The 26,162-nt window shown below is 37.9% G+C and overlaps 1 protein-coding gene across 6 annotated transcripts in view; it reads right to left on the minus strand.

Annotated features, from left to right (window-relative positions):
- Window positions 1-26,162, minus strand: part of ABCC9 (ATP binding cassette subfamily C member 9) — a 157,492-nt gene that overhangs the window by 112,232 nt on the left and 19,098 nt on the right. For all 6 annotated transcript variants that reach the window (XM_070371173.1, XM_070371169.1, XM_070371170.1 and 3 more), the window contains 8 exons: window positions 24,949-25,191; window positions 19,192-19,386; window positions 16,883-17,035; window positions 16,234-16,389; window positions 15,531-15,665; window positions 11,708-11,870; window positions 5,842-5,882; window positions 4,788-4,930 (listed from right to left, as the gene is read on the minus strand). In XM_070371173.1, coding sequence (XP_070227274.1) covers window positions 4,788-4,930; window positions 5,842-5,882; window positions 11,708-11,870; window positions 15,531-15,665; window positions 16,234-16,389; window positions 16,883-17,035; window positions 19,192-19,386; window positions 24,949-25,191 — 1,229 coding nt within the window. The remainder of the gene's footprint in view (window positions 1-4,787; window positions 4,931-5,841; window positions 5,883-11,707; window positions 11,871-15,530; window positions 15,666-16,233; window positions 16,390-16,882; window positions 17,036-19,191; window positions 19,387-24,948; window positions 25,192-26,162) is intronic.

Below are 26,162 nucleotides of genomic sequence, written 5' to 3' on the forward strand. Positions count from 1 at the left end.
GTGGCTTCTCTTCCAGGGCACTGCCTAATTTGGAAGTGGTGCTACAGAAATCAGTCAGTGATCCGTATGAGTGTTTCAGGAGGCAGAAAATGAGTAAAGAAAATGAGGGCAGATGAGTCCAGAGGGCCTGAGCTTTAAATGCTGAACAGCCCCAGAGTCTGTTCCTAATGACATATCTTACAGGATAGGATTGTAATGATCATGATATGAATCAGCATAACCAATCACAATTTGATTTATAATAAGATAAGGTGTGGCAGTATAGTGGTGAGCATAGCTGCATCCAAGCAGATGCATAGTTCAGTTCAGTCACTCAGTCATGTCTAACTCTTTGTGACCCCATGTGACCCCCTGCAGAACACCAGGCCTCCTCGCTCAATACCAACTTCTGGAGTTTACTCAAATTCATGTCAATCAAGTCGGTGATGCCATCCAACCATCTCATCCTCTGTCATCCCTTTCTCCTTTCTTCAATCTTTCCCAGCATCCAGATCTTTTCCAATGAGTCAGTTCTTCACATGAGGTGGCCAAAGTATTGGAGTTTCAGCTTCAGCATCAGTCCTTCCAATGAATATTCAGGACTGATTTCCTTTACAATGGACTGGTTGGATCTCCTTGCAGTCCAAGGGACTTCTCCAACACCACAGTTCAAAAGCATCAATTCTTCATTGCTCAGCTTTCTTTATAGTACAACTCTCACATCCATACATGACTACTGGGAAAACCATAGCCTTGACTAGACAGACCTTTGTTGGCACAGTAATGTCTCTGCTTTCTAATATGCTGTCTTATTAGACAGGTTGGTCATAACTTTTCTTTCAAGGAGCAAGTGTCTTTTAATTTCATGGGTGCAGTCACCATCTCCAGTGATTTTGGAGCCCCAAAAATAAAGTCTGTCACTGTTTCCACTGTTTTCCCACACATTTGCCAAGAAGTGATGGGACCGGATGCCATGATCTTAGTTTTCTGGATGTTGAGCTTTAAGCCAACTTTTTCACTCTCCTCTTTCACTGTCATCAAGAGGCTCTTTAGTTCTTTGCATTCTGCCATAGGGGTGGTGTCATCTGTGTATCTGAGGTTATTGATATTTCTCCCAGCAATCTTGATTCCAGCATGTGCTTCCTCCAGCCCAGCATTTCTCATGATGTACTCTGCATATAAGTTAAATAAGCAGGGTGACAAATATACAGCTGTGATATACTCCTTTCCCTATTTGGAACCAGTCTGTTGTTTCGTGTCCAGTTCTAACTGCTTCCCAACCTGCATACAGATTTCTCAAGGGCAGGTCAGGTGGTCTGGTATTCCCATCTCTTGAAGAATTTTCCACAGTTTATTGTGATCCACACAGTCAAAGGCTTTGGCATCATCAATAAAGCAGAAATAGATGCTTTTCTGGAACTCTCTTGCTTTTTTAATGATCCAGTGGATGTTGGCAATTTGATCTCTGGCTCCTCTGCCTTTTCTAAAACCAGCTTGAACATCTGGAAGTTCATGATTCACGTACTTTCGAAGCCTGACTTGGAGAATTTTGAGCATTACTTTGCTAGTGTGTGAGATGAGTGCAATTGTGCAGTAGTTTGAGCATTCTTTGGCATTGCCTTTCTTTGGGATTGGAATGAAAACTGACCTTTTCCAGTCCTGTGGCCACTGCTGAGTTTTCCAAATGTGCTGGCACATTGAGTGCAGCACTTTCACAGCATCATCTTTTAGGATTTGAAATAGCTCAACTGGAATTCCATCACCTCCACTTGCTTTGTTTGTAGTGGTGCTTCCTAAGGCCCACTTGACTTTGCATTCCAGATATCTGGCTCTAGGTGAGTGATCATACCATCGTGTTTATCTGAGTTGTGAAGATCTTTTTTGTATAGTTCTGTGTATTCTTGCCAGCTCTTCTTAATATCTTCTGCTTCTGTTACATCCATACCATTTCTGTCCTTTACTGTGCCCATCTTTGCATGAAATATTCCCTTGGTATCTCTAATTTTCTTGAAAAGAACTCTGGTCTTTCCCATTCTATTGTTTTCCTCCATTTCTTTGCACTGATCACTGAAGAAGGCTTTCTTATCTCTCCTTGCTATTCTTTGGAACTCTGCATTCAAATGGGTGTATCTTTCCTTTCTCCCTTGCTTTTTGCTTCTCTTCTTTTCTAAGCTATTTGTAAGGCCTCCTTCTGATCTTTTCATTGGGGATGGTCTTGATCTCTGCCTCCTGTACAATGTCACAAACCTCCATCCATAGTTTCATCAGGCACTCTATCAAATCTAATCCCTTGACTCTATTTCTCACTTCCATTGTATAATCATAAGGGATTTGATTTAGGTCATACCTGAATGGTTTAGTGGTTTTCCCTACTTTCTTCAATTTAAGTCTGGATTTGGCAATAAAGAGTTCATGATTTGAGCCACAGTCAGCTCCTGGTCTTGTTTTTGCTAACTATATAGAGCTTCTCCATCTTTGGCTACAAAGAATATAATCAATCTGATTTTGGTGTTGACCATCTGGTGATGTCCATGTGTAGAGTCTTCTCTTGTGTTGTTGGAAGAGGGTATTTGCTATGACCAGTGCATTCTCTTGGCAAGACTTTGTTAGCCTTTGCCCTGCTTCATTCTTTACTCCAAGGCCAAATTTGCCTATTACTCCAGGTGTTTCTTGACTTCCTACTTTTGAATTCCAGTCCCCTATAATGAAAAGGACATCTTTTTTGGGTGTTAGTTCTAGAATGTCTTGTAGGTCTTCATAGAACAGTTCAACTTCAGCTTCTTCAGCATTACTTGTTGGGGCATAGACTTGGATTACTGTGATATTGAATGGCTTGCCTTGGAAACAAACAGAGAACATTCTGTCTTTTTTGAGATTGCCTCCAAGAACTGCATTTTGGACCCTTTTGTTGACTATGATGGCTACTCCATTTCTTCTAAGGGATTCTTGCCCACAGTAGTAGAAATAATGGTCATCTTAGTTAAATTCACCCATCTACCCAAGCAGTTGACCTGGGTTCATTTCCTGGACAATGCAGTGAGCTAACCTTTGGGGCTTCCTAGTGGCTCAGATGGTAAAAGATTCTGTCTGCAGTACAGGAGACCTGGGTTCAATCTCTGGGTCAAGAAGATTCCCTGGAGAAGGAAATGGCTATCTACTCCAGTATTCTTACCTGGAGAATTCCATGAACAGTATGGACAGAGGAGTCTGGCAGGCTACAGTCCATGGGGTCACAAAGAGTCGGACACGGCTGAGCAACTAACACAAGTTACACACATCATAATGACATTTTGTGTTAAGTCATTAAGTCACTATATACTATTGCCTAAAACTGGAGCTTCTGTTATTTTGAATATTAAATACCAGTTTTCTCAATAATACATAAACATTGTGAAAGTTACCTCATTTTTAAAGGTCTTATGATAGATGCTCCATATTACTAGCAATGGCAACACTACACTTAGTATAGTTAAGGCTTCAGTTTTCCAGTTTTCTTTCTGTATTGCAACATCTTGGTTTTTTTTTTTCCAAAGGCCAGATATAAATATGATAAATACTGTTTATGAAACATGCTGAGGTTTTATAAGGTTTATAAAACTTCATAGCAAAAAGCAAAATACTATCTTAAGAATGCCTATCAAATATAGTAGACTAAAGCACACACGGTGCAGTATAATAGTTTTCTAACACATGTATTATATAACACAAGTCAGAATGGTGGGAAGTGATTGCTATCAGATCACATCTTTTTGTAGCTGTGTACTATGGGACACTGTGAGTCGAAGGTGAGGTCCACACTGATTAGAAACACTATAAAAATATACTTAAAGTGAACAAAACACTGCACTCAGTTCTGCAAAGTCTTCCCATTTGCAGAGACTGTGAGTCTGGAATTTTATTTATTTTTTCTTTGCCAAACTAAACTAACATAAAACAGAAAATATGTGTTGATGTGAACATTATCACTGTTGGTAAAAATATAAATTGGCCCAGCTTTTCTGGAAAACATTATGGCTATACTCATTAAAAAAATCTTAAAAACCTGTTACACTTTTTGACCTATATCTCCTGTAAGGGAAAACCACATGGCCATACTCATTAAGGGCCTTAAGAAGATGCACACTTATCAGGATGAGTGTTGACACTTCTAGAAATCTGACTTTAAAAAATAATCAGAGGAAAGTTTGAAGATAAAGAGATGCTTCTCTCAGACATTATTTATGTTAGGGTGAAAACAGAAATATTCTAAATGTCCAATAAAGTGGTAACCGTTAAGTAAATTCAAATACTTCCAAACAATGGAATATCATGTAGCCAGTAAATATCATGCCTATGGTCTTAATGAGGGAGAAAATAACCAAAAAATTCAAAAATTTTTTATTTTAGAATAATTATTTTTACATGAAATAAGGGACTGAAAGGTCTCATAGCAAAGTTTTAACAAGTTATCTCTGATACCAAGTAATCTCTGGGCAGTGATTAAGATGTTCTTTTTATACATTTTCTAACTTACTATCATGAGCATGTGGGCTTCCAAGGTGTTGCTAGTGGTAAAGAACCTGCCTACTAATGCAGGAGACGTAAGAGATGCAGGTTCAATCCCTGGGTCGGGAAGATTCCCTGGAGGAAGGCATGGCAACCCACTTCAGTATTCTTGCCCAGAGAATCCTGTGGTCAAAGGAGCCTACCGGGCTACAGTCTGTGGGGTCGCAAAGAGTTGGACACAACAGAAGTGCCTAAACCAGTGCCAACAGGAGCAAGTAGTATTTCTGTAATCAAGCAAAAAACCCGGACATTCCAGCACATACCTGACGATGGCTTTGACTGCAAACCTGACCACGGTGGAGAGCAGGAAGAGAGGGGTGACCAGGATGTGGAAGAGTGAGAGCGAAGCAAAGGCCTCTGCAGGTTGGAGGTTGTTCCCGCTGGCATATGCGTGGGTCACAAACGTCTGTGCGAAGAAAGGGTGTTAGGGAAAGCTGGAGAAGGTTTCACAAATACATTAAATTTTGCAAACTGAACACCTTCTTCTATGCCAGAATGCCCACTGCAACTCTGAAAAATACTATTACTTCATCCAAATTTCTCCTTAAGAAGAACAACACGTGAGTACTTAAGTACTAAAATACTAGAGTACTTAATGGTCTACATTAGTTCTAGCAGTAAACTTGTGAAAAGGGCCAGATTCTAAAGATCAGAAAACTGACTTCTGTCAAATTACTGAAAAGGGGGAATAACTATGAGAGAATCCAGAATTCTTAACACCTAGTCAGGCTCTTTCCAACCAGTACTAAATTTTTTGAGAAAGAAAAAAGAAAATTCCATAGTTTGGGGGTCCCTATTGTGGCTCTTTCCTAAAATCGCCAACACTGGTATCCAAGGCAAACTTACATTTCTAAATGTAATACCAGTTCCTGGGTTTGTCCTTTTCTTTTGAAATGTAATCATTTAACATTTTGGGGTTGTTGATCTAGTACTATCCTGTTGTAAGAATGTCCAGGAACCAGGTCATGGATGTTAGAACAGTAAGTTCTCAGCCTCTGTTAATTTTGCTCCCTGGGCACATTTGGCAGTATCTGGGGATATTTTTGATGGTACTAATGGCATTTAATAAGTGGAAGCCAGAGATGCTGCTAGACATCCTAATGCAGAGCACACAAAGAATTAATTATTGGGCCCAAAGTTCCATAGTGCCATGGCTGAGAAACCCCAGATTAGAACCATCACAGTGGAGACAGCAAAGAGAAAACCGGAGACAGCAAAAAGGCAGTAATACATGTTACCACCCACACATGCTTATTGCTAAGTCATTTCTAAACACTGATTTGGTTCCATTTCTAAAGGTAAGAAAACATGACTTACAGCAAGAACAGCTGCTATGGGAATTGCCGCATTCATGAAAACTGTGGAAAGAAAGCAAAGACATTAGTGTCACTGAACTGTGAAATATCTTCAGGAACTTTAATTATTTATTATTATTTTAACTTTCCTTGAAGACATCAAGGACTGAGTGCATTAAATAACATTTTGTCTTTGAGTCCACAAACATTTCCCAGTTGGTATTTCTTGGTTCACAGTTGTGAACTCCCACACATAAGTCTTAACCAGAAAATGTTCTAGTTTATTGAAAAATTATTTTTGAGCATCGATTTCTTTTTTTGGCTGAGCCACACAGCAAGCTGGATCTTAGTTCCCCAGCAAGGAACCCCCTGCCCTGGAATTCACTGGAAGTGTGGAGTCTTAAGCACTGGACCACCAGGGAAGTCCCCCCAAATTATATTTTTATGAAATGTTACAAAGAGCAAAGTTTAAATAAAATAATCCTTTAATGACTTAAGTGATTAGAACTTAACAAATACACATTCTTCAGAGTATTTACAATCTACATTTTTTCCCCACTAAACTAACTTAAAAATATGAAAACTGGGATATTACACAGATAAAGGGGGCTTCCCTGGTGGCTCAGATGGTGAAGAATCCGCCTGCAATGCAGGAGACCTGGGTTTGATCCCTGAGTCAGGAAGATGCCTTGAAGAAGGGAATGGCAATCCACTCCAGTATTCTTGTCTGGAGAATTCCATGGACAGAGGAGCAAAGACATAACTGAGCGGTTAACACTTTCATTTTCACACACGGACAAAAAGTAAGAATTTGACATTATGTGAAAAATCTCCTTCCCGAAGTGATATTAATTTTCACCTAGAGACCTTTTGTTTGATAAAATAACTCCATATCTTGGGCCCTCTGCTTGTTTGGTAAACACGATACACAGAACCGAAATAAGAAAAACTCAGATTTAGGCTAAAATACTTGCATTTGGAAGTAATAGGGGAAAAAAAAAATCAAAAGCCAAGTTGATGATTTGTAGTTATTTTGTCATAAAACATAGAGTTTTAGGGACAGAGGACCAAAAAGCAACTGCATTGTTGGTAATAGAGCCAGGCAACGGCAGAGCAAGAACTAGAATCTAATTTTCTCAACACTCAGAAGAGTCCATCTATACAGAGTAAAGTCAGAAAAAGAAAAACAAATATAGTATATGAATGCACATATGTGGAATCTAGAAAAATGGTATAGAAGACTTAATTTGCAAACCAGAAAAAGACACAGACATAAAGAACAAATGTATACATACCAAGGGGGAAAGGTGTGGGGTGGGAGGAACTGGGAAATTGGGATTGATACATGTACACTACTGATATATGTGTAAAATAGATAATTAACAAGAACCTATGGTATAGCACAGGGGACTCAAGTACCTTGGTGTCCTAAACAGGAGGGAAATTCAAAAAGGAGGGGATTATACGTATGTATACATGGCTGAGTCATTGTTTGCTGTGCAGCAGAAACTAACACAACACTGTAAAGCAACTACCCTCCAACAAAAATTAATTAATAAAAAAGAGAATCCATCCAAAGTCACCACCAGCTCTCACGATCTGCTTTCATGAACTGTCCTTACCATCATGTACAGACTTAGCCTGTGCTTTTAAAGGTCCAGAAGAGGCTTAGCTACCAAATCTGAATTCTTGTACGGTACCAGCAATCCAAACACAGCTCTGAGAGTCGTAGTATTACAGATGAAGAGCCGTGTTTCCATCATCTTTTTCAGGCTAGTGTTACCTTATTTTTTTCTAAGTGTATTTCTTTCTTTTCCTCCATATCATTATTTATAACTCATTCTGCTGCTGCTGTTGCTGCTAAGTCACTTCAGTCGTGTCCGATTCTGTGCGACGCCATAGACGGCAGCCCACCAGGCTCCTCCATCCCTGGGATTTTCCAGGCAAGAATACTGGAGTGGGTTGCCATTTCCTTCTCCAATGCAAGCATGCATGCTAAGTCACTTCAGTCGTGTCCGACTCTGTGTGACCCCGTGGACAGCAGCCCACCAGGCTCCTCCATCCCTGGGATTCTCCAGGCAAGAATACTGAGGTAGGTTGCCATTTCCTTCTCCAATAACTCATTCTAAATATCTTTAAATAAGTAATTTCTTGATAAGGGAGAGCGAGAACAGCTGCTATTTTATTAAAAACTACTTATCTGGCACTCTGCACCCAATGCAGGAAGTGGGACCATGTCTACCTCAGCATAAAGATGAGAATGAGACACACGAGATCACAGCTGGGCTTCTCAGACCGTGCTCACCACCACTTCACTCTGCCACTACCCAGCAACTCACATTACTCACATATGATAGGACCACCTTCACGTGCATTCTCCTATTTAATGATTACAACCCCAGTGCAATAAAGAAAACAGCAAGGATGAGTAACAGGCAAGATTCTAAACTAGGAGATGACACAGCTTGGATTAAAACCCACACTTTTCTGGTCAAAAGCTTCATGTTCTTCCCACTTCTTCATGTAAAACTCTATCAAAGTGAAGAGAGAAAAAATAAAAGTTGTTCATTCTTTTTTTTGCCAATAAATTAAATCCATAAACAGCACTTATCCATTTGGAAGTGGAGATTAGGAAATGATTCAACAGAATTTCTTTTGCCCCCAGATATCATCTCCAGTGGCAAGAACACTGATTCATAGAGATGGATCTTCTGTTCTATTAGCATTTGTCCCGTTTAACTTTGTTTTTCAATATTTCCCGATACCATGGATTGAGGATTTTTATGTACATTATCTTACTTAATTCCCCCAGGCATGCTTAATACAGCCCAACTTCCTGATGAGGAAACCGAGATGCCACCAAATGCTGACCAAGGTTGCAGAGTGGACAAGGGACTGAGGCAGGATTTCATTTCAGGTCAGCCTGCACTCCAAGACCCAACAAAAACCACTATGTTGTATGGCTGACTTTTTTATTTCATTTTTTTTATGGTTTTCTGCAAATACCATTTACAAGATATTTTTAATAGTTACAGAACCATGCCACATTCACTGTTTCATTTGATTCTCACACTATACCTGTGAGAAGGTATCCTCTCTCTCCTTTTTTTTTAAAAAGATTTTTTGATGTGAACCATCTTTGAAGTATTTTACTGAATTTGTTAGAACACTGCTTCTGTTTTATGTTTTGGTTTTTTGGCTGTGAGGGATGTAGGATCTTAGCTCCCTGACCAGGGGTTGAACCTGCACCCTCTGCATTGGAAGGTGAAGTCTTAAAACACTGGACCACCAGGGAAGTCCTGAGAAAGGCATTATTTTTATTATACCAATTTTTAGAGGAGGAAACTGAGGGAGTGAGGTTACTGAACACTAGCCCACTTGCCAGGTGCTTTATACACAATGAGTACAAAGCGCTTGATGTACTGCCTGGAATACAGTCAACCAACAACTGCAGCATTCTTTAATCTATTATCATCTTTACCACAATCCACATGATAGAGATTTTTATCATCCAATGTTACGGATGAAAAAAATTGAGGCTTGGAGAATAGAAGAAGTGATTTGGTCAAAGTTGGTGATGGACAGGGAGGCCTGGCATGCTGTGATTCATGGGGTTGCAAAGAGTAGGACACGACTGAGCGGCTGAACTGAACTGAACTGAATCTGCTATGACGTGGCAGAGGTGAGATTCACAACCAGTTGTATTCAGCTCACATAGTGGAAGCTCTTCACTACCACCAACACTCTAAGTAATCAAATCATTAAATCTGGACATGGTATAAGTGGAACTTCACATCATTGCATCAAGAATTCCTGCTGCGTATAATCATAAAAATGTGACTATGCTCTTTGACCTTCAGGATTTCTTTTTGTTTCTAGTATGGTCTCCTCTGTCCTCTCCTCCTTTGTCTCTGGCTTTCAAGAACTAACCCAAATCTTATATAACTGGGTTGAGTTAAACAATCCGCCTCTATTATTTAGCCGCTGGATGATTTGGGGAAATTCAAGTTATTTAAGCTCTAACCTCAATCTTCTAATTTGCAAAATGAAGTTAATAATGGAATCAAAATCACTGGGCTGCTGTGAGGACTAAATAGGATGAAATATGTAAAGTCATTTATGGCAAAATTGGCTGAGTATCTCAAAATGTTTTTGTTATTATTATCATAATTACTATTACTATCATCATCACCATTTCTGGCCACATCCATCTACCCCATGAGAACTTTAGTATACTGCAGACGGAAATAGATTTTAGGAGCCAGCGACTTACAGTTCTATCATATAAGCAAGTAGATATCAATCATTTCATCTTCTAGCATTTTGACACTGTATGAGTCGTGGTGCAGAGCTGGAATATAAATCTCCTTCCTGCTTCCTTTCTAATGTATCCAGCATTAGGGCTAAAATAAATGAGCTATATAAACCAAACACTTTCCTTACATCCATTTCACAAAAAGAAGTGTTTATAATCTCTAAGGACTCAAGTAGTTCAGAATTCAAGAGGAAACCATCTATAAACCTCCAAACTTAAAGTTGTTGAAAATCTTGAGAACAATAGAAAGGAGCAAAACTGACATACAAACTAAATCAAACATTAGTGGGAGTAGTTTGGCTAAGTTCATAAGAATTCTACTAATATGAACTCATTCTTCTTACAAGTACTCAGTGTCACCCTTTGAGGAAAACAACAATATTTTTGAAACAATCATGTTTTTAAAATTAGAGTTGTGGAGAAAAAGCTTTGTATTTAAAAAGTCTTAAGCATGTACTGGAAAAAGAAGGTTTTATGTAAATGCAGTTTGGCTTTTTTCACCTGGAAATGCTGACTTTTTTCCTCTTCAGTTTCCAAAACTGGCATTTCAAGTACAATCTTCAAGGAAATATAATATCATAAGCTCCCCAAGAGACAGGGAAGACAACCGCAGATAATTTTTAAGGATTTTAGGGGATAAGATCAATAGTAATATAGTCAAATCAATTTATTTATTTATATTTTTACAATGGATATTTATAATTTACATTTTTTAAAAATTGGAGGATAATTGCTTTACAATACTGTGTTGGTTTCTGTCATATATCAACATGAATCATTCTTACGTATATGTATGTCCCCTCCCTCTTGAACCACCCCCTCACCTTCCACTTTCCTCTAGAGGAGTGACGATCTCACGCCTCTAGATTGTCACAGAGTACTGGATTTGAGCTCCTTGTGTCATACAGCAAATTTCCACTGCTACCTAAGTTTACGTATGGTAATGTATATGTTTCAATGCTATCCTCTCAATTCATTCCACCCTCTCCTTCCTCCTCCTGGGTCCACAAGTCTATTCTCCATAAGCAAATATTTACTGAAAACCCACTATGCATCCCAACTGCAACTGAAACGAGGGTTTCAAGGATCAGACCATCCCCAGTTTACAGATGAAGAAACCAAGGATTTCAGATGTCAAGTAACATGGCAAAGATATAAACTTGCAAGGAGTCAAATTCAGTTCTACTTGACTTTAAGCTCATCCTGACTTTGCTCTTTAATTTAAATTTAAATAGGAACTTCCCTGGCTGTCCAGTCTCTAAGACTTCACCTTTCAATGCAGAAGATGTGGGTTTGATCCCTGGTCTGGGAGCTAAAATCCCATATGTCTCACCGCCAAAAAATCAAAATGTAAAACAGAAGCCATACTGTAACAAATTCAAAAAGACTTTAAAAATGGTCCACATCAAAAAAAAAATTAAATTTAAATAAACTTGTTTAGCTAGTGGCTACAGGACCTCAAAAATGGAGAAAATAAATGTACTTCCTTTGATGTCTACAATGTCTCAATGATCGTAAGTTACACCAAACAGACCACATGTTTTTGGTGGTCCTCAGAGCGATAGCAACTTACTGGAGAGTGATGTATAAAGAGCAAAAGTTTTGAGACTGGAGAGTTCTTTCATTCTTGTCTCTTCCACACTCTTGCAAAAGATGTGCTCCCAGGCGTACAGCTTTAGAAGTTTGATGCCTTTCAGTATTTCATTTGTTTTCTTCAGTCTCTCAGTGGAATAATCCTATAAAAGGAAGGAATAAAAAACAATGCAAGCTGCATCCAAGTGAATCAGAGAGGCAAGGCTATTACTGGATATGGATTGAGAAGAACTTGATTTCTGCCTGGCTTGGCCTCTAATGATGGCTGTGAGATTCCTAGGAGAAATAGTGAAACTCTCTGTGCTTCTGCCTCCAAAGTGAAAATAAAGAGTTGAATGAGACAGCCTCCAATTTCTTTCCACCTAAAAACTGTTCATGCTTCTGTTGCTTTGGTTTAAATAAAAGCAGTGTCTTAAGTTTCATACAATTTCCTTGAATGATGTCTGCAGAAAACACATACAGACATGTAAGGAGTTGATAAAGAGATTTCCAAGGGTGCCTTCTCATACCTAAATCATTTAATTCTCCCCTCAGCTCCATTACTCATGCTTAGGAGATGAGAAACAATGAATGTAAAAAAAGTTAGGTCACTACTGATTTGGGAATGTGAGTGTACACTGTTGCATGTATTCTCTGTGAGTCTTCATAAGACACTTAGTGAAACCAAGCCTATAATCTTTAACTTCAAGAGATTCTTACCTCCTTCTTCATAAGCTCTGTCACAGAGCCTAAATTAGATTTTGTTGTTATTGTGTTGTGTTAGTTGCTCAGTTGTATCCAATTCTTTGCAACCCCATGGACTGTAGCCCACCAGGCTCCTCTGTCCATGGGATTCTCCAAGCAAGACTACTGGAGTGGGTTGCCATTCCCTTTTCCAGGGGATCTTCCTGACACAGGGATCAAACCTGGTCTCACATATTGCTAAATTAGATTTACTGATTGCTAACAACTTGGATTAACTGTAGAGACATGGCAGATACAAAAGCCTCTCTTCAGTCAACTCTATCAGCTTCCTCCAAATTCTATTAGATTTACTAGGAAAGTACAGTATCACCTGTGAACTCTTAAAAGGAGCTGCAGAGTGGCAAAAGATAGGAAGAAGCAAAAGCAGCGAATGATCTGCTTTTGTGAAGTACAGCTGAGTTTTAGTATTGCGTTATTACTGCCGTACAACAAACTGACTCAATTACATATATATATACACACACACATATTCATACATACACATTATTTTTTAAATGTTCTTTTCCATTATGGTTTATCATAGGATATTGAATACAGTTCCCTGTGCTATACAGGAGGACCTTGTATCTTATGCATTTTGTATATAAAACCTCATATCTGCTAACCCCAGGCTCCCACTCCATCCCTCTCCCAAGCCCTTCTCTTTGTGAACCACCTGTCCGTTCTCTATGTCCCTGATTCTGTTTCTGTTTCATAGATAGGTTCATTTGCGTCATATTTCAGATTCCACACATAAGTGTTGTCATATAATATTTGTCTTTCTTTTTGACTTACTTCATCTAGTATGATGATAATCTCGTCAAATCCCTCTTGCTGCAAATGGCATTAGCAAATGATCTGATTTTCTTCACCTTTTTGTCTCTTGAGGCTCTTAACTGCCTACCCATGATTGCTGGTGAGTGAAGGACTATAGTACGAATGGCAAAATGAGAATCAGATGTTAGATTGTCATGTCCCCTCTTTGTGTCTCTCTTCCACACCTTTCTGTATTCCTGTCCTAGAGTAATGAGTAACCTCACCAGAAGCAGCAGAAAAAACAAGTGATAAAAACCATTTGCGTGACAAGGGACTTGCTTGTCAGGGTGGAAACACCAGTTTGGAAAACGGTCCACAGTGGCAGCATCTCTACATTTCATGCCTGATTTATAGACAAACTTGCTCATATTTAATCAAACTTTATTTCTAAACATGATGTCAATAATTTTATCATTTGCAAATATTTCTTTAATAGAATACAATTCTTGCTCAAATAAAATGATTTCACGGCAAACTGAAGCCAGAGTGTGTGTGTTTGTGTGTGTGTGTGTGTGTGTGTTCGGTTGTGTCCAACTCTTTGCGACCTCATGGACTGCAGCCCGCCAGGCTCCTATGTCCATGGAATTTTCCAGGCAAGAACACTGGAGTCGGTTGCCATTTCCTACTCCAGGGGATCTTCCTGACCCAGGGATCATCTTTTGCATCTCCTGCATTGGCAGGCAGATTCTTTACCACTGTGCCACCTGGGAAGCCCAACTGAAGCCAGAAAGGGTCAATAGCCAAGCTTTTTCTTACTTGCCAAGCTGACCATGAACATAGTCAGGCAGAGCAGCTGCTACTGAAACATTTCAGTGTAACTCCATAGCTCATCACGTGATCTGACTCAACCCTCAGAACATTTAATTTCAGAAGCACTAAATCCGACCCTTTATTCCTTGATCCATTTGTCCTATGTCAGTAATTGACACAAAGAACAAATATTAAAAGCAGCAAGGGAAAAACAACAAATAACACACAAGGGAATTCCCATAAGGATAACAGCTGATCTTTCAATAGAAACTCTTCAAGCCAGGAGGGAATGGCAAGACATACTTAAAATGATGAAAGAAAATAACCTACAGCCCAGATTATTGTATCCAGCAAGGATCTCATTCAAGTATGAAGGAGAAATCAAAAGCTTTTCAGACAAGCAAAAGCTGAGAGAATTCTGCACCACCAAACCAGCTCTCCAACAAATACTAAAGGATATTCTCTAGACAGGAAACACAAAAATGGTGTATAAACTCAACCCAAAACAATAAAGTAAATGGCAACGGGATCATACTTATTAGTAATTACCTTAAACGTAAATGGGTTGAATGCCCCAAGCAAAAGACAAAGACTGGCTGAATGGATACAAAAACAAGACCCCTACATATGTTGTCTACAAGAGACCCACCTCAAAACAGGGGACACATACAGACTGAAAGTGAAGGGCTGGAAAAAGATTTTCCATGCAAATTGGGACCAAAAGAAAGCAGGAGTCACAATACTCGTATCAGATAAATTAGACTTTAAAACAAAGGCTGTGAAAAGAGACAAAGAAGGTCACTACATAATGATCAAAGGATCAATCCAAGAAGAAGATATAACAATTATAAATATATATCCACCCAACATGGGAGCACCGCAGTATGTAAGACAAATCTTAACAAGTATGAAAGGAGAAATTAACAATAACACAATAATAGTGGGAGACTTTAATACCCCACTCACACTTATGGATAGATCAACTAAACAGAAAATTAACAAGGAAAAAAAAAAAAACATGTATGTATCTATAAAGTTCACTAAAGCAAAGCACAGTAAAATGAGGTATGGCAATAAAAGGCGTTAAATTTATCAAATAAAAAATAAATAAATAAAGTGCTGAAAAATTAAAGCTGTCAAAAAAAAAAAAGTAATTGACATCCAATATATATGTAATCAAATGCACAAGTAAGTGTATTCTCTAGTATATGCTAAGTGTAAGTGATCTACAAGAGCTAAAGCCTCATTATCACATCATGACTTGTAAAAACATCAGGCTTTGTGGTGGTATTTAGCGTTTAAGGTCATTAAATCTTAGATGTCAAATCCACTTTTAAAAACGGTTGTGCAACCCCTGGGCACATTCACTGCCCAAGAACGGAAAAGAAATATTGGTATTTCGTTTCAGTATAATGATTTCCAAAGAACCCTGAGTGGTATTAATTTCCTATATATTTAAAAATGAAACCACACTACTAGATTTTCCTAATAAGGTTTCAAGAGATGTTACTTACAAGAGTGCTCTTCTGAGCTTCTGCCAACTTTGTAGCAATGAAGTATTGAATTGGCGCGAGGAGCACAATGACAGCAGCCCCAACCAAAGCGCTGGACCCAAGCAAGTTGTAGAGCAGGATCACTCCCATGATGATCTAGAGGAAAACATAAGCAAGGGGTGAAAGAACAGGCATGTGGGGACCACTGCACAAAAGGAAATATTGTTTAGTGAAATTGTAGTATTTCTTAATTATTAAGTTTAAAAATTTGAGCACGCTCTGGGAGACAGTGAAGGACAGGGGAGCCTGGCGTGCAGCCGTCCATGGGGTCACAGAGAGTTGGACACGACTTAGCAACTGAACAACCATTAAGTTTATTTGGAAGTCAACTCAGCTGTGACAGTAGGATTTCATGATGATTTATCTGGGGAAGGCTAAGGAGTAGGAATTTATTTTTAGCAACATGATGTGTACAATTGGTGTCGAACCAATTTACTACATGAAATTGCAGAGGGGCCCCAAGACGCTTTTGACCAGAAACAGTCATCAAACTTTTAAAAGGACACAAACTTTTTCTGGAAAACGTTGTCATCCACCATAAATCAGCATTCCATATTTTCTTGGAATTACGTTAGCTTTTCAAATGAAAAAGCGAACAAATTTAAAAACTGATAATTTCTTATTATTTCCTCAGCAAATGAGAATCTTACTCATATTGACCTACCTGAACAGGCATGGCCCATAGATTGGGACAGAGGAACAAGAACCACATGAGCTGATTGGTTTCAATGGCGACCAAGTTATTGATCTGACCCAGGGTCATCTCACCCATGGATAAATTAGATGTAGAAAGCCGAAGGATTTTATTATATATCATGGCCTGCAAAAAAGGGAAAAAAACATACTTGAAGCTCAAATTTTAAAAATCAACACTATGCTTATTTATTTGCATTGAAAAAACTAAGATTTTTAAATTTCCTGGAAAAAAGGAGAAAACCCTATAATGCCATCCTAAGTCAGCTATTATTTTTATTTCAGCATTGTTACTTTTAGTCCTCAACTTTTTAAATACAAACTTATTTTTCCTGATGATATAATCTCAACATATATTCAAATTTAAACATAATCTCTGGAAAAAACAGTAACAGAAGTAAATAAATGCAAGATTTCAAAATATGTTAATATATTATTAGAAGCATTTTTAATTCAGTGGGCTTATTAATCAACTCTATGTTTTTTTTACTAAGTAGATCCTGAAAGTATTGATGTCATAATATCAAACTGAAAATGGAAGGAGAAAAACAAAACTGAATTCTCAACTATTCCTATCACTGAATGGTTTGTGGTCAGGATCCTTCAGAGCTTGTACGTACCAGCAAGGCTCCACGCAGGTTAATGCCAGTCTCAATGGTCACATAGTAGGAAGCCTGCAAAAATGTCCTTTGCAGAATAAGAGCCAAGAACAGAAGAACTGCTAGAACATAAGCATTTTCAAGAAATTCCTTTGATGAGAGGGTTTCTGAAGCCTTATCCCAAAATGAAAAAAAAAAAGATATAAATTAAAACTATTCATAAAAAAAAACTATTCATATACCAGTATATAGTTTGCATTTATCAAATAATGCATGGTTGCTTAATATAAAAATTCAATGTCTTTATAATACAGCAGTAGAATGAGTCAGAGTAAGACGATTTGGCTTTTCCTCATAATGTCAACAGATACAAACACAAACCAGTTGAACATAAAAAATTTCAAATTGATCATTAAGATTGTTGGAAATGCCTGATTGTAGGAAAAAAGGTACATTTAAATTTTTTTAAGTTAATACATTTTCTACAAAGATATAGTCTACCTTGGTTAACTGGAAAACATTAGTAGTAAACCAAGACAAAGTTAAGTTTAGATTCTTTGTAATTTAGAAGTAGAACCTACAACGACAGCAAGACCAATGGGACAAATATACAATTTCCATAGCCTTATTAATTTAAAATAATAATGTCTACACAGTTGACTTTTTCTGATCTTCATCTTAATTCATATGATGAAAACATAAATTATAAATGGTAAAAAACATAAATTGGTTATTTTGCCCAAAAGACAATTTCAGTGACAAAGCATAACTTTAAAAACTATTTCAGTCAGATTATAACTGAAGTCATCGCAAGAATATACAAATTGATAGCTTTTTGTTTGTAACAGTAGCATATGGTCACTTATTTGTTAGAAATGAGGGAAAAGTAACACTCAGATAAACACAACATGTCAATTGAGCCACTTTCTTTTTTATGGTTTTGATCAGTTAAATTCTAAATATTTCTGGTCCCTTCCTCGTATCCAGGGGATACACACAAATGTGTAAATTTTCTTCTTTCTCAGAAAAATACATGGTTAATACACCTAAGTACAAGGGATGATTGGATACTATGTGGAATTTCAATATCTGTGTATAATCAGGCTAGCAAGGATAAAACATCACAAACATGTATTCAATGGTAAAATAGCTGGTTTACATTAGTAACAATTGAGCACTAATATATGCAAAGAACTGGGTTTTGAGGACAAAAATGGGAGCTTCATAGTCATTCTGTTTAGAGAGCTCACAACCTAGAAAGATAAGCATATCCATAGATAACATACTTCATTATAAATAGCATTTATGGCAAGTGCCAATGTGAAGCAAACGATGTGTTAGGAGATGACCAAAGAGAATCAAATTCCACCAACAAGGACAATCAGAAAAAGCTTCAATGAGAAGGCAGCATTTACTGAAGGCTTTAGAATACAATTCCAAAAGGTAAAAAAAGAGGACTGGAAATCAGATTGAGACAATAGAAAAGGAAAATTGATTCATCTGGACTAGAGTTTCTACACATGAAACTAGGGAAATCAATTCTTATTTTAGAAGGAAATTGGGAAGCTCATGGTGCAGACTTTCTTAAGAACAGAAAATATAAGGTTGTAAATTTATAACAGCAAATATTTTATACTATATAGTCCCCAATAGTAACATAATGTCTAATAAAAATATAATGTGACTTGACCTGATCATTATGAAGCAAGGTGGCTTTAACTATATAGGAAACCAAATCAAATCACATTGCCCACATCACTGGCCATTGAAAGTGAAGTCGCTCAGTCGTGTCCGACTCTTTGTGACCCCATGGACTGTAGCCTACCAGGCTCCTCTGTCCGTGGGCTTTTCCAGGCAAGGGTACTGGAGTGGGGTGCTATTTCCTTCTCCAGGGCATCTTCCTAACCCAGGGATCGAACCCAGGTCTCCCACATTGCAGACAGACTCTACCATCTGAGCCATCGGGGAAAAAAAGTGACTCAGCCACCCCCAAGGACTCATGCATGAAAATTCTTTACAGGATTGCTAAAAAGATCTAATAAAATAACCAATGTTAAATTTCTGAGCATCATTTGCAGAACACAATAAATGCTATTAAATGTTTATAGCCTCTGAATCTGAGAAATAATTTTGTTGGCCAAATCCATTCAATGAATACATGGACTAATGTTTTTCTCTACAAGGAAAATTAGTTTTCATTCTTTTAAAAAGCATACAATTCTCTGTTAATAAGATTATTTGCATTGCTCATAAAACCGCATTTTAAAAAAGTAACAATTAAAAGAAATTTGCCAATAATATATTTCCATTCAAAGGCACCACAAACTTACTCCTGTTGGGTTATTTGTTTCATTCTGGGTTTCATTTACACGCTGAACTATTCCAGAAATACAGAGAGGTCCGGCAAAACCCAGTAAGTCAGCAAGATAACGAAATGTGCTACTAAGTAGAATTGGTCGCCCGAAAGCTCTGTACATTGCCAGCCATATAGATGGAGTCCGATTTGGGTCATCTGCCACTTTTTTCTGAAATAAAAAAAAATTTGATGAACCAAAATAAAATGATAGAGTGGCAATTAATCTTAGCCACTATGGAAATCTCTTCTAGTATTTATGATATTTTAAAAGATAAAAATAAATGTTACTGAGTCACTTTCAATATACTACATATAGTTTGGTATTCCTGCATTCTTGCAACCAATAGACAATTAATTTTTAATATATTTCCATTTATTATATATTTCCATTTATTTAGCTAGTTATTTTAATTTTGAACACATTCCAAAACTTTATATGTATGTAATGTATATATTTAGTTCTAAGTTATCACAGAGCACCAGACTGAACTCCCTGGGTTATACAGCAACTTCCCACTAGCTTTCTATTTCCCACATGGTAATGTATATATTTTAATGTTACTTTCTCAATTCATCCCACCTTCTCCTTTCTCCACTCTGTCCACAAATCCATTCTGTATGTCTGCATCTCTATTCTTGCTCTTGCAAACAGGTTCATCACCATTTTTCTAGATTCCATATATATGCATTATTGAATTCATTTTAATGAAAGAAAGAGAATGAAGAGTAACTAGGCAGATTTTTCAAACATTTTGTATTATTTTTAGTTGTCAAAGGATGACCCCAAATTTCCAAAGTCCAAATTAAGCTTAATTCCCTTTGATTTAGAAAATGAATATATCAGTAGTGAATATTACCAAATGATGCCGTATGGAAAATCAGATCAGATCAGATCAGTCGCTCAGTCGTGTCCGACTCTTTGTGACCCCATGAATCGCAGCACGCCAGGCCTCCCTGTCCATCACCAACTCCCAGAGTTCACCCAGACTCACGTCCATCGAGTCAGTGATGCAATCCAGCCATCTCATCCTCTGTCTTCCCCTTCTCCTCCTGCCCCCAATCCCTCCAGCATCAGAGTCTTTTCCAATGAGTCAACTCTTTGCATGAGGTGGCCAAAGTACTGGAGTTTCAGCTTTAGCATCATTCCTTCCAAAGAAATCCCAGGGCTGATCTCCTTCAGAATGGACTGGTTGGATCTCCTTGCAGTCCAAGGGACTCTCAAGAGTCTTCTCCAACACCACAGTTCAAAAGCATCAATTCTTCAGCACTCAGCCTTCTTCACAGTCCAACTCTCACATCCATACATGACCACAGGAAAAACCATAGCCTTGACTAGACGGACCTTTGTTGGCAAAATAATGTCTCTGCTTTTGAATATGCTATCTAGGTTGGTCATAACTTTCCTTCCAAGGAGTAAGCGTCTTTTAATTTCATGGCTGCAGTCACCATCTGCAGTGATTTTGAAGCCCCCAAAAATAAAGTCTGACACTGTTTCCCCATCTATTTCCCATGAAGTGATGGGACCGGATGCCATGATCTTCGTTTTCTGAATGTTGAGCTTTAAGCCAACTTTTTCACTCTCCACTTTCACCTTCATCTAGAGGCTTTTTAGTTCCTCTTTGCTTTCTGCCATAAGGGTGGTGTCATCTGCATATCTGAGGTTATTGATATTTCTCCCGGAAATCTTGATTCCAGCTTGTATTTCTTCCAGTCCAGCGCTTCTCATGATGTACTCTGCATATAAGTTAAATAAACAGGGTGACAAATATACAGCCTTGACATACTCCTTTTCCTATTTGGAACCAGTCTGTTGTTTAATGTCCAGTTCTAATTGTTGCTTCCTGACCTGCATACAAATTTCTCAAGAGGCAGATCAGGTGGTCTGGTATTCCCATGTCTTTCAGAATTTTCCACAGTTTATTGTGATCCACACGGTCAAAGGCTTTGGCATCGTCAATAAAGCAGAAATAGATGCTTTTCTGGAACTCTCTTGCTTTTTCCATGATCCAGCAGATGTTGGCAATTTGATCTCTGGTTCCTCTGCCTTTTCTAAAACCAGCTTGAACATCAGGAAGTTCACAGTTCACATATTGCTGAAGCCTGGCTTGGAGAATTTTGAGCATTACTTTACTAGTGTGTGAGATGAGTGCAATTGTGCAGTAGTTTGCGCATTCTTTGGCATTGCCTTTCTTTGGGATTGGAATGAACACTGGCCTTTTCCAGTCCTGTGGCCACTGCTGAGTTTTCCAAATTTGCTGGCATATTGAGTACAGCACTTTCACAGCATCATCTTTCAGGATTTGAAATAGCTCAACTGGAATTCCATCACCTCCACTAGCTTTGTTCGTAGTGATGCTTTCTAAGGCCCACTTGACTTCACATTCCAGGATGTCTGGCTCTAGGTCAGTGATCACACCATTGTGATTATCTGGGTCGCGAAGATCTTTTTTGTACAGTTCTTCTGTGTATTCTTGCCATCCCTTCCTAATATCTTCTGCTTCTGTTGGTCCATACCATTTCTGTCCTTTATCGAGCCCATCTTTGCATGAAATGTTCCTTTGGTGTCTCTGATTTTCTTAAAGAGACCTCTAGTCTTTCCCATTCTGTTGTTTTCCTCTATTTCTTTGCATTGATCGCTGAAGAAGGCTTTCTTATCTCTTCTTGTTATTCTTTGGAACTCTGCATTCAGATGTTTATATCTTTCCTTTTCTCCTTTGCTTTTCGCTTCTCTTCTTTTCACAGCTATTTGTAAGACCTCCCCAAACAGCCATTTTGCTTTTTTGCATTTCTTTTCCATGGGGATGGTCTTGATCCCTGTCTCCTGTACAATGTCAGGAACCTCATTCCATAGTTCATCAGGCACTCTATCTATCAGATTTAGGCCTTTAAATCTATTTCTCATTTCCACTGTATAATCAATTATAAGGGATTTGATTTAGGTCATGCCTGAATGGTCTAGTGGTTTTCCCTACTTTCTTCAATTTAAGTCTGAATTTGGTAATAAGGAGTTCACGGTCTGAGCCACAGTCAGCTCCTGGTCTTATTTTTGCTGACTGTATAGAGCTTCTCCATCTTTGGCTGCAAAAAATGTAATCAATCTGATTTCGGTGTTGACCATCTGGTGATGTCCATGTATAGAGTCTTCTCTTGTGTTGTTGGAAGAGGGTGTTTCTTATGACCAGTGCATTTTCTTGGCAAAACTCTATTAGTCTTTGCCCTGCTTCATTCCATAGTGAAATACAAAGTACAGGTTATTGACAGTCTAGTTAAGATTTCTGAAGTTTAGTTAAGATCTAAGATATTAGGTCACAAGAGATTAACTTATCACATTACTACAAGCTAAACAAAAGATATCATCCTGAGATAGGAAGCAATGTGCCTCTGGGCCAGACACCTGGTGTTTGTCAAGTGGAGTAAAACTGAGCTTTTGTTCTCACCCAGAAGCTCCAAAGACAAAGCTAGTGGCAAAAGCTGAGCTCTGCTAAAGCAAAGAGATAAAGTACCCGCTCTTGAGGTCAAGGAAGACTTCCCTGTTTGCACGTGTGCAGGAAGGCTTCTTGGGGGTTGAAAAGGGAGGGGAACCCACCCCATAAGTGTGGACATGCACCCAGAGGCCTCTGCGGTGGGATCCACCTTAGAGAAAAGGTGCTCACACATCTTGGGGAGGGTCCATGGACCAGTCAGGGGTGAAGAAAGAAACAATAATTGGCCAAAGGTAAACAAAGTCCCAGAGAGACTGTTTTATAAGTGATTTACATCACCTCTGTACTGAGCTCCTCCTCACTCAGGATGCTCCAGCTCCTCTCCAGGTGTGTCTCTCTGCCTAGCATCTGACATATTGCCCTCCTCACTAGAGAGGATGCCCATACCCTTTTTCTCTGTGTGTGTATCTCTGCCCTGGTTCTGAGTTTGATAAACAAACTGTTTTCCTGTATGCTTTCCCACACATTGTGCTATGTCTCTAATAATAAACTTTGTACCTGTTATTACAGTTTTTCTCTCCTTGAAACATTCTTGCTTTCAAATAGGGGCAAAAGCCAGGGCCACTATGCTTCTGTCTCTAGCTTCTGGTGGCCTAGTGGCTAGGACTCTTGGTTTTCATCCAGGTTACCCGAGTTTAATTACCAGGAAGGGAACCCCACCCTTCAGGACCGCTCACGTCTCTTCAGGCTCTCCCTCTGAGATCAATCCTAGCTTCAAACTGCTTCTTCTCCAGGTATTTCCTGTCTCCATTAAATGGGGTCAATACTTTTTAAAGTTACGTTAGACTTGTGCCTCCTAGTTATTACTTAAAGAGATGCAAAATGAAGAATGGTATATCTACTTATGCCAACTCATGGCTTCACACTTCTATAATCATTTGTTGAAAAGATTTCAAGACCCGAACAATCACAATTATGACTTGGCAAAGAAGCTAACTCAATGCAGTAGAGTTCAATTATGTTTCATATTCAACTCCTTGTGAGATGAATAATTCGATTATATTTTAAAGCTTATTGATATTTAAGCAAATCTGTTATAAAGAGCATTCAGAAAACTAAAGCTATGCTTAGACTATATTATTAATCTTTATTTAGAAGTTGTTAAAAAACAATGCAATACTTTTCCCAGAGGTGAAATCAGAGTGATGACTCAGGTTCATCTGTAGTAACCATTTCCTGGATTATTAATTTCATAACACACATTTTTGACACAAAACAGAGGTCATTTTCATCATTTACCATAAATGCTTTGTTGATCTAGATTTAGAACAGCCAAAAACTCTTTGACTGATCCACCATACAGTATTTCCTTCCAATGTTGGTATAAATATTCATATTTTAGTTACAATAATATTTGTAGGTGACAGCAATATAAAATAGATCTACCATTGTGAATAGCACACAAGACTACTCAGAATTATAAAAAGACAAACTGAAAATATCCATAGTCTCATATTTAAATCTTTAAAGGCAGTTATAAATATCCACAGAAAATACCAGAAGAAATCAATTTTGCCAGACATATAGAGTGATACATGGAATAGGCAGATGATGCCCCTTTATTTAATTTAGTTCCCCAATTTTGAAATGCAGAGTTCAAATTTTAATTAAGGATTAATTAAGGATTAATTAAGGATTAAGGATTTTTGTTTCTCAAAAGTTATTCATGGATATGACCTATTTTCCCTTTAAATAATAAAATTATTAAGATACTTGAAACAATGAAAAATCTGTGGATTATTAATATTATATGGTGACAAGGATTTGACATACATGACTATTGATTTTAATTCTTACTTTCCATTAGGTGCCAGAGAAAAGATAGCACTCTCTTTCCCTCTTCATGTAGTGACTGGGCAACTAACATAACATATTTCATTGGCTTTTCCAGTATATTTCCAGCAGCCCAGTTAACATGACTCAAAACTACTGGGAAAGACAGATGGAGAAAATGTGCTCTCCCTAAATATTTTTTACTATTATTTAAGAGAATCCACCGGCAATACAGGAGAGGGCTTTGATTCTTGGGTTGGGAAGATCCCCTGGAGAAAAGAAACGGCAACCCACTCCAGTATTCTCTGCCTGGGAAATCCCATGGAGAGGGGAGCCTGGCAGGCTATAGCCCATGGGATCACAAAGAGTCAGACATGACTGAGCAGTTAAACAACAAAAGCTTAACATTATTTAAGCTTAGTGCCTTTGTATTAAGAGGTCCATTCTTTACAATCATGGACATGAAAAATGGTTACCTTTTGTTCTTCATATGCATCTTTCAAACAAACATAGTTTGTTACTGCTCTCATTGCTATTGGTAATTTTCCAATTGCCTTCAGATCAATAGGCTTTTTATGAGCAGATATGATGAGCGTGTTCATCCACCAGTAGGTTGCTTTTGACAATAAATTCACGAACGGTTGGAGAAACCTCACACCCAGATCCTGGAGGTCTTCAGGGGGCTTTACTTTCTGCGGATTCACGAAGAATACATATCTCTGTGATAAGAAAAATTCCAGAGTAACAATTAACCTGATTCTTTTCCCACACAAATTTTTAACCTTTTTTACATTTTCATTTAATGAAACTAATCTTTACATTTTCATACTTCTTTCCATCCTTTTCTGAAATATTCTTCTGTGAAAAAAAAATCCCTTTTATTGTGACTAGATTCTAGTTAAATTCCAGAATTTCATGTTTAATTACACTTAGATGAATGTTAAAAAATCAATTATTTCTTTAAAAGAGTTATCACTAAAAGTCAGTCTTTCATGATATCCTTTCCTGATATTTCATGATATTTAGTCATCTAAATGAAGATTTTTACACTGTGCAGATTGCTTAAATATTTAATGTTTTATCAACAGCATTGTTGAGTCATTCTCTATTAATTTGTGGTCTGGCTGATGTTTGCTGTTTCCACTATCCATGGCAACATGTATCTTGCTATTCATAGCAAATTCAGAGTGCTCTGACAGAAAATGAACATTGAAAAACAGGTCACTGGTATGTCACACAATGTAACAGGTAGTGTTATGTGGCTGGAAGTACAACAGATTTGTAATCACAGAAGGGTATGAGATTTGATCATGTTACTTTGTTTATAAAGCTAGAGTTCTGTCTACAGAAGTTTCTTCATCAATGAAGTGAAGAAAGTGGATTAAGTTATCTTTTTATCAGCTTGACATTTCTGAGAATACACTAGTTTGATTGAGCCAGGTTTCCTTTGGACCAATTACAAGTGGTAGAATTTCCTGATGAAAACAGTTTAATCTATAATATGGACTAAGCATAATTGTTTGGCACATCCTAGGCACTCAATCAATATTTGCAAGTGAATCAATAGATTCCAGGGTTATATTGAGATTTCTGGAAAATTAATGGTCTGAACTTAGTAATTGCTCAACTTTATATTTGTACACATAAACGATATATCATTGTATAGGCTCTTGAATACTAATGATGCCAA

This window comes from Bos mutus, chromosome 5 (assembly GCF_027580195.1).
Source record: "Bos mutus isolate GX-2022 chromosome 5, NWIPB_WYAK_1.1, whole genome shotgun sequence".
Classification (NCBI taxonomy): Eukaryota; Metazoa; Chordata; class Mammalia; order Artiodactyla; family Bovidae; genus Bos; species Bos mutus.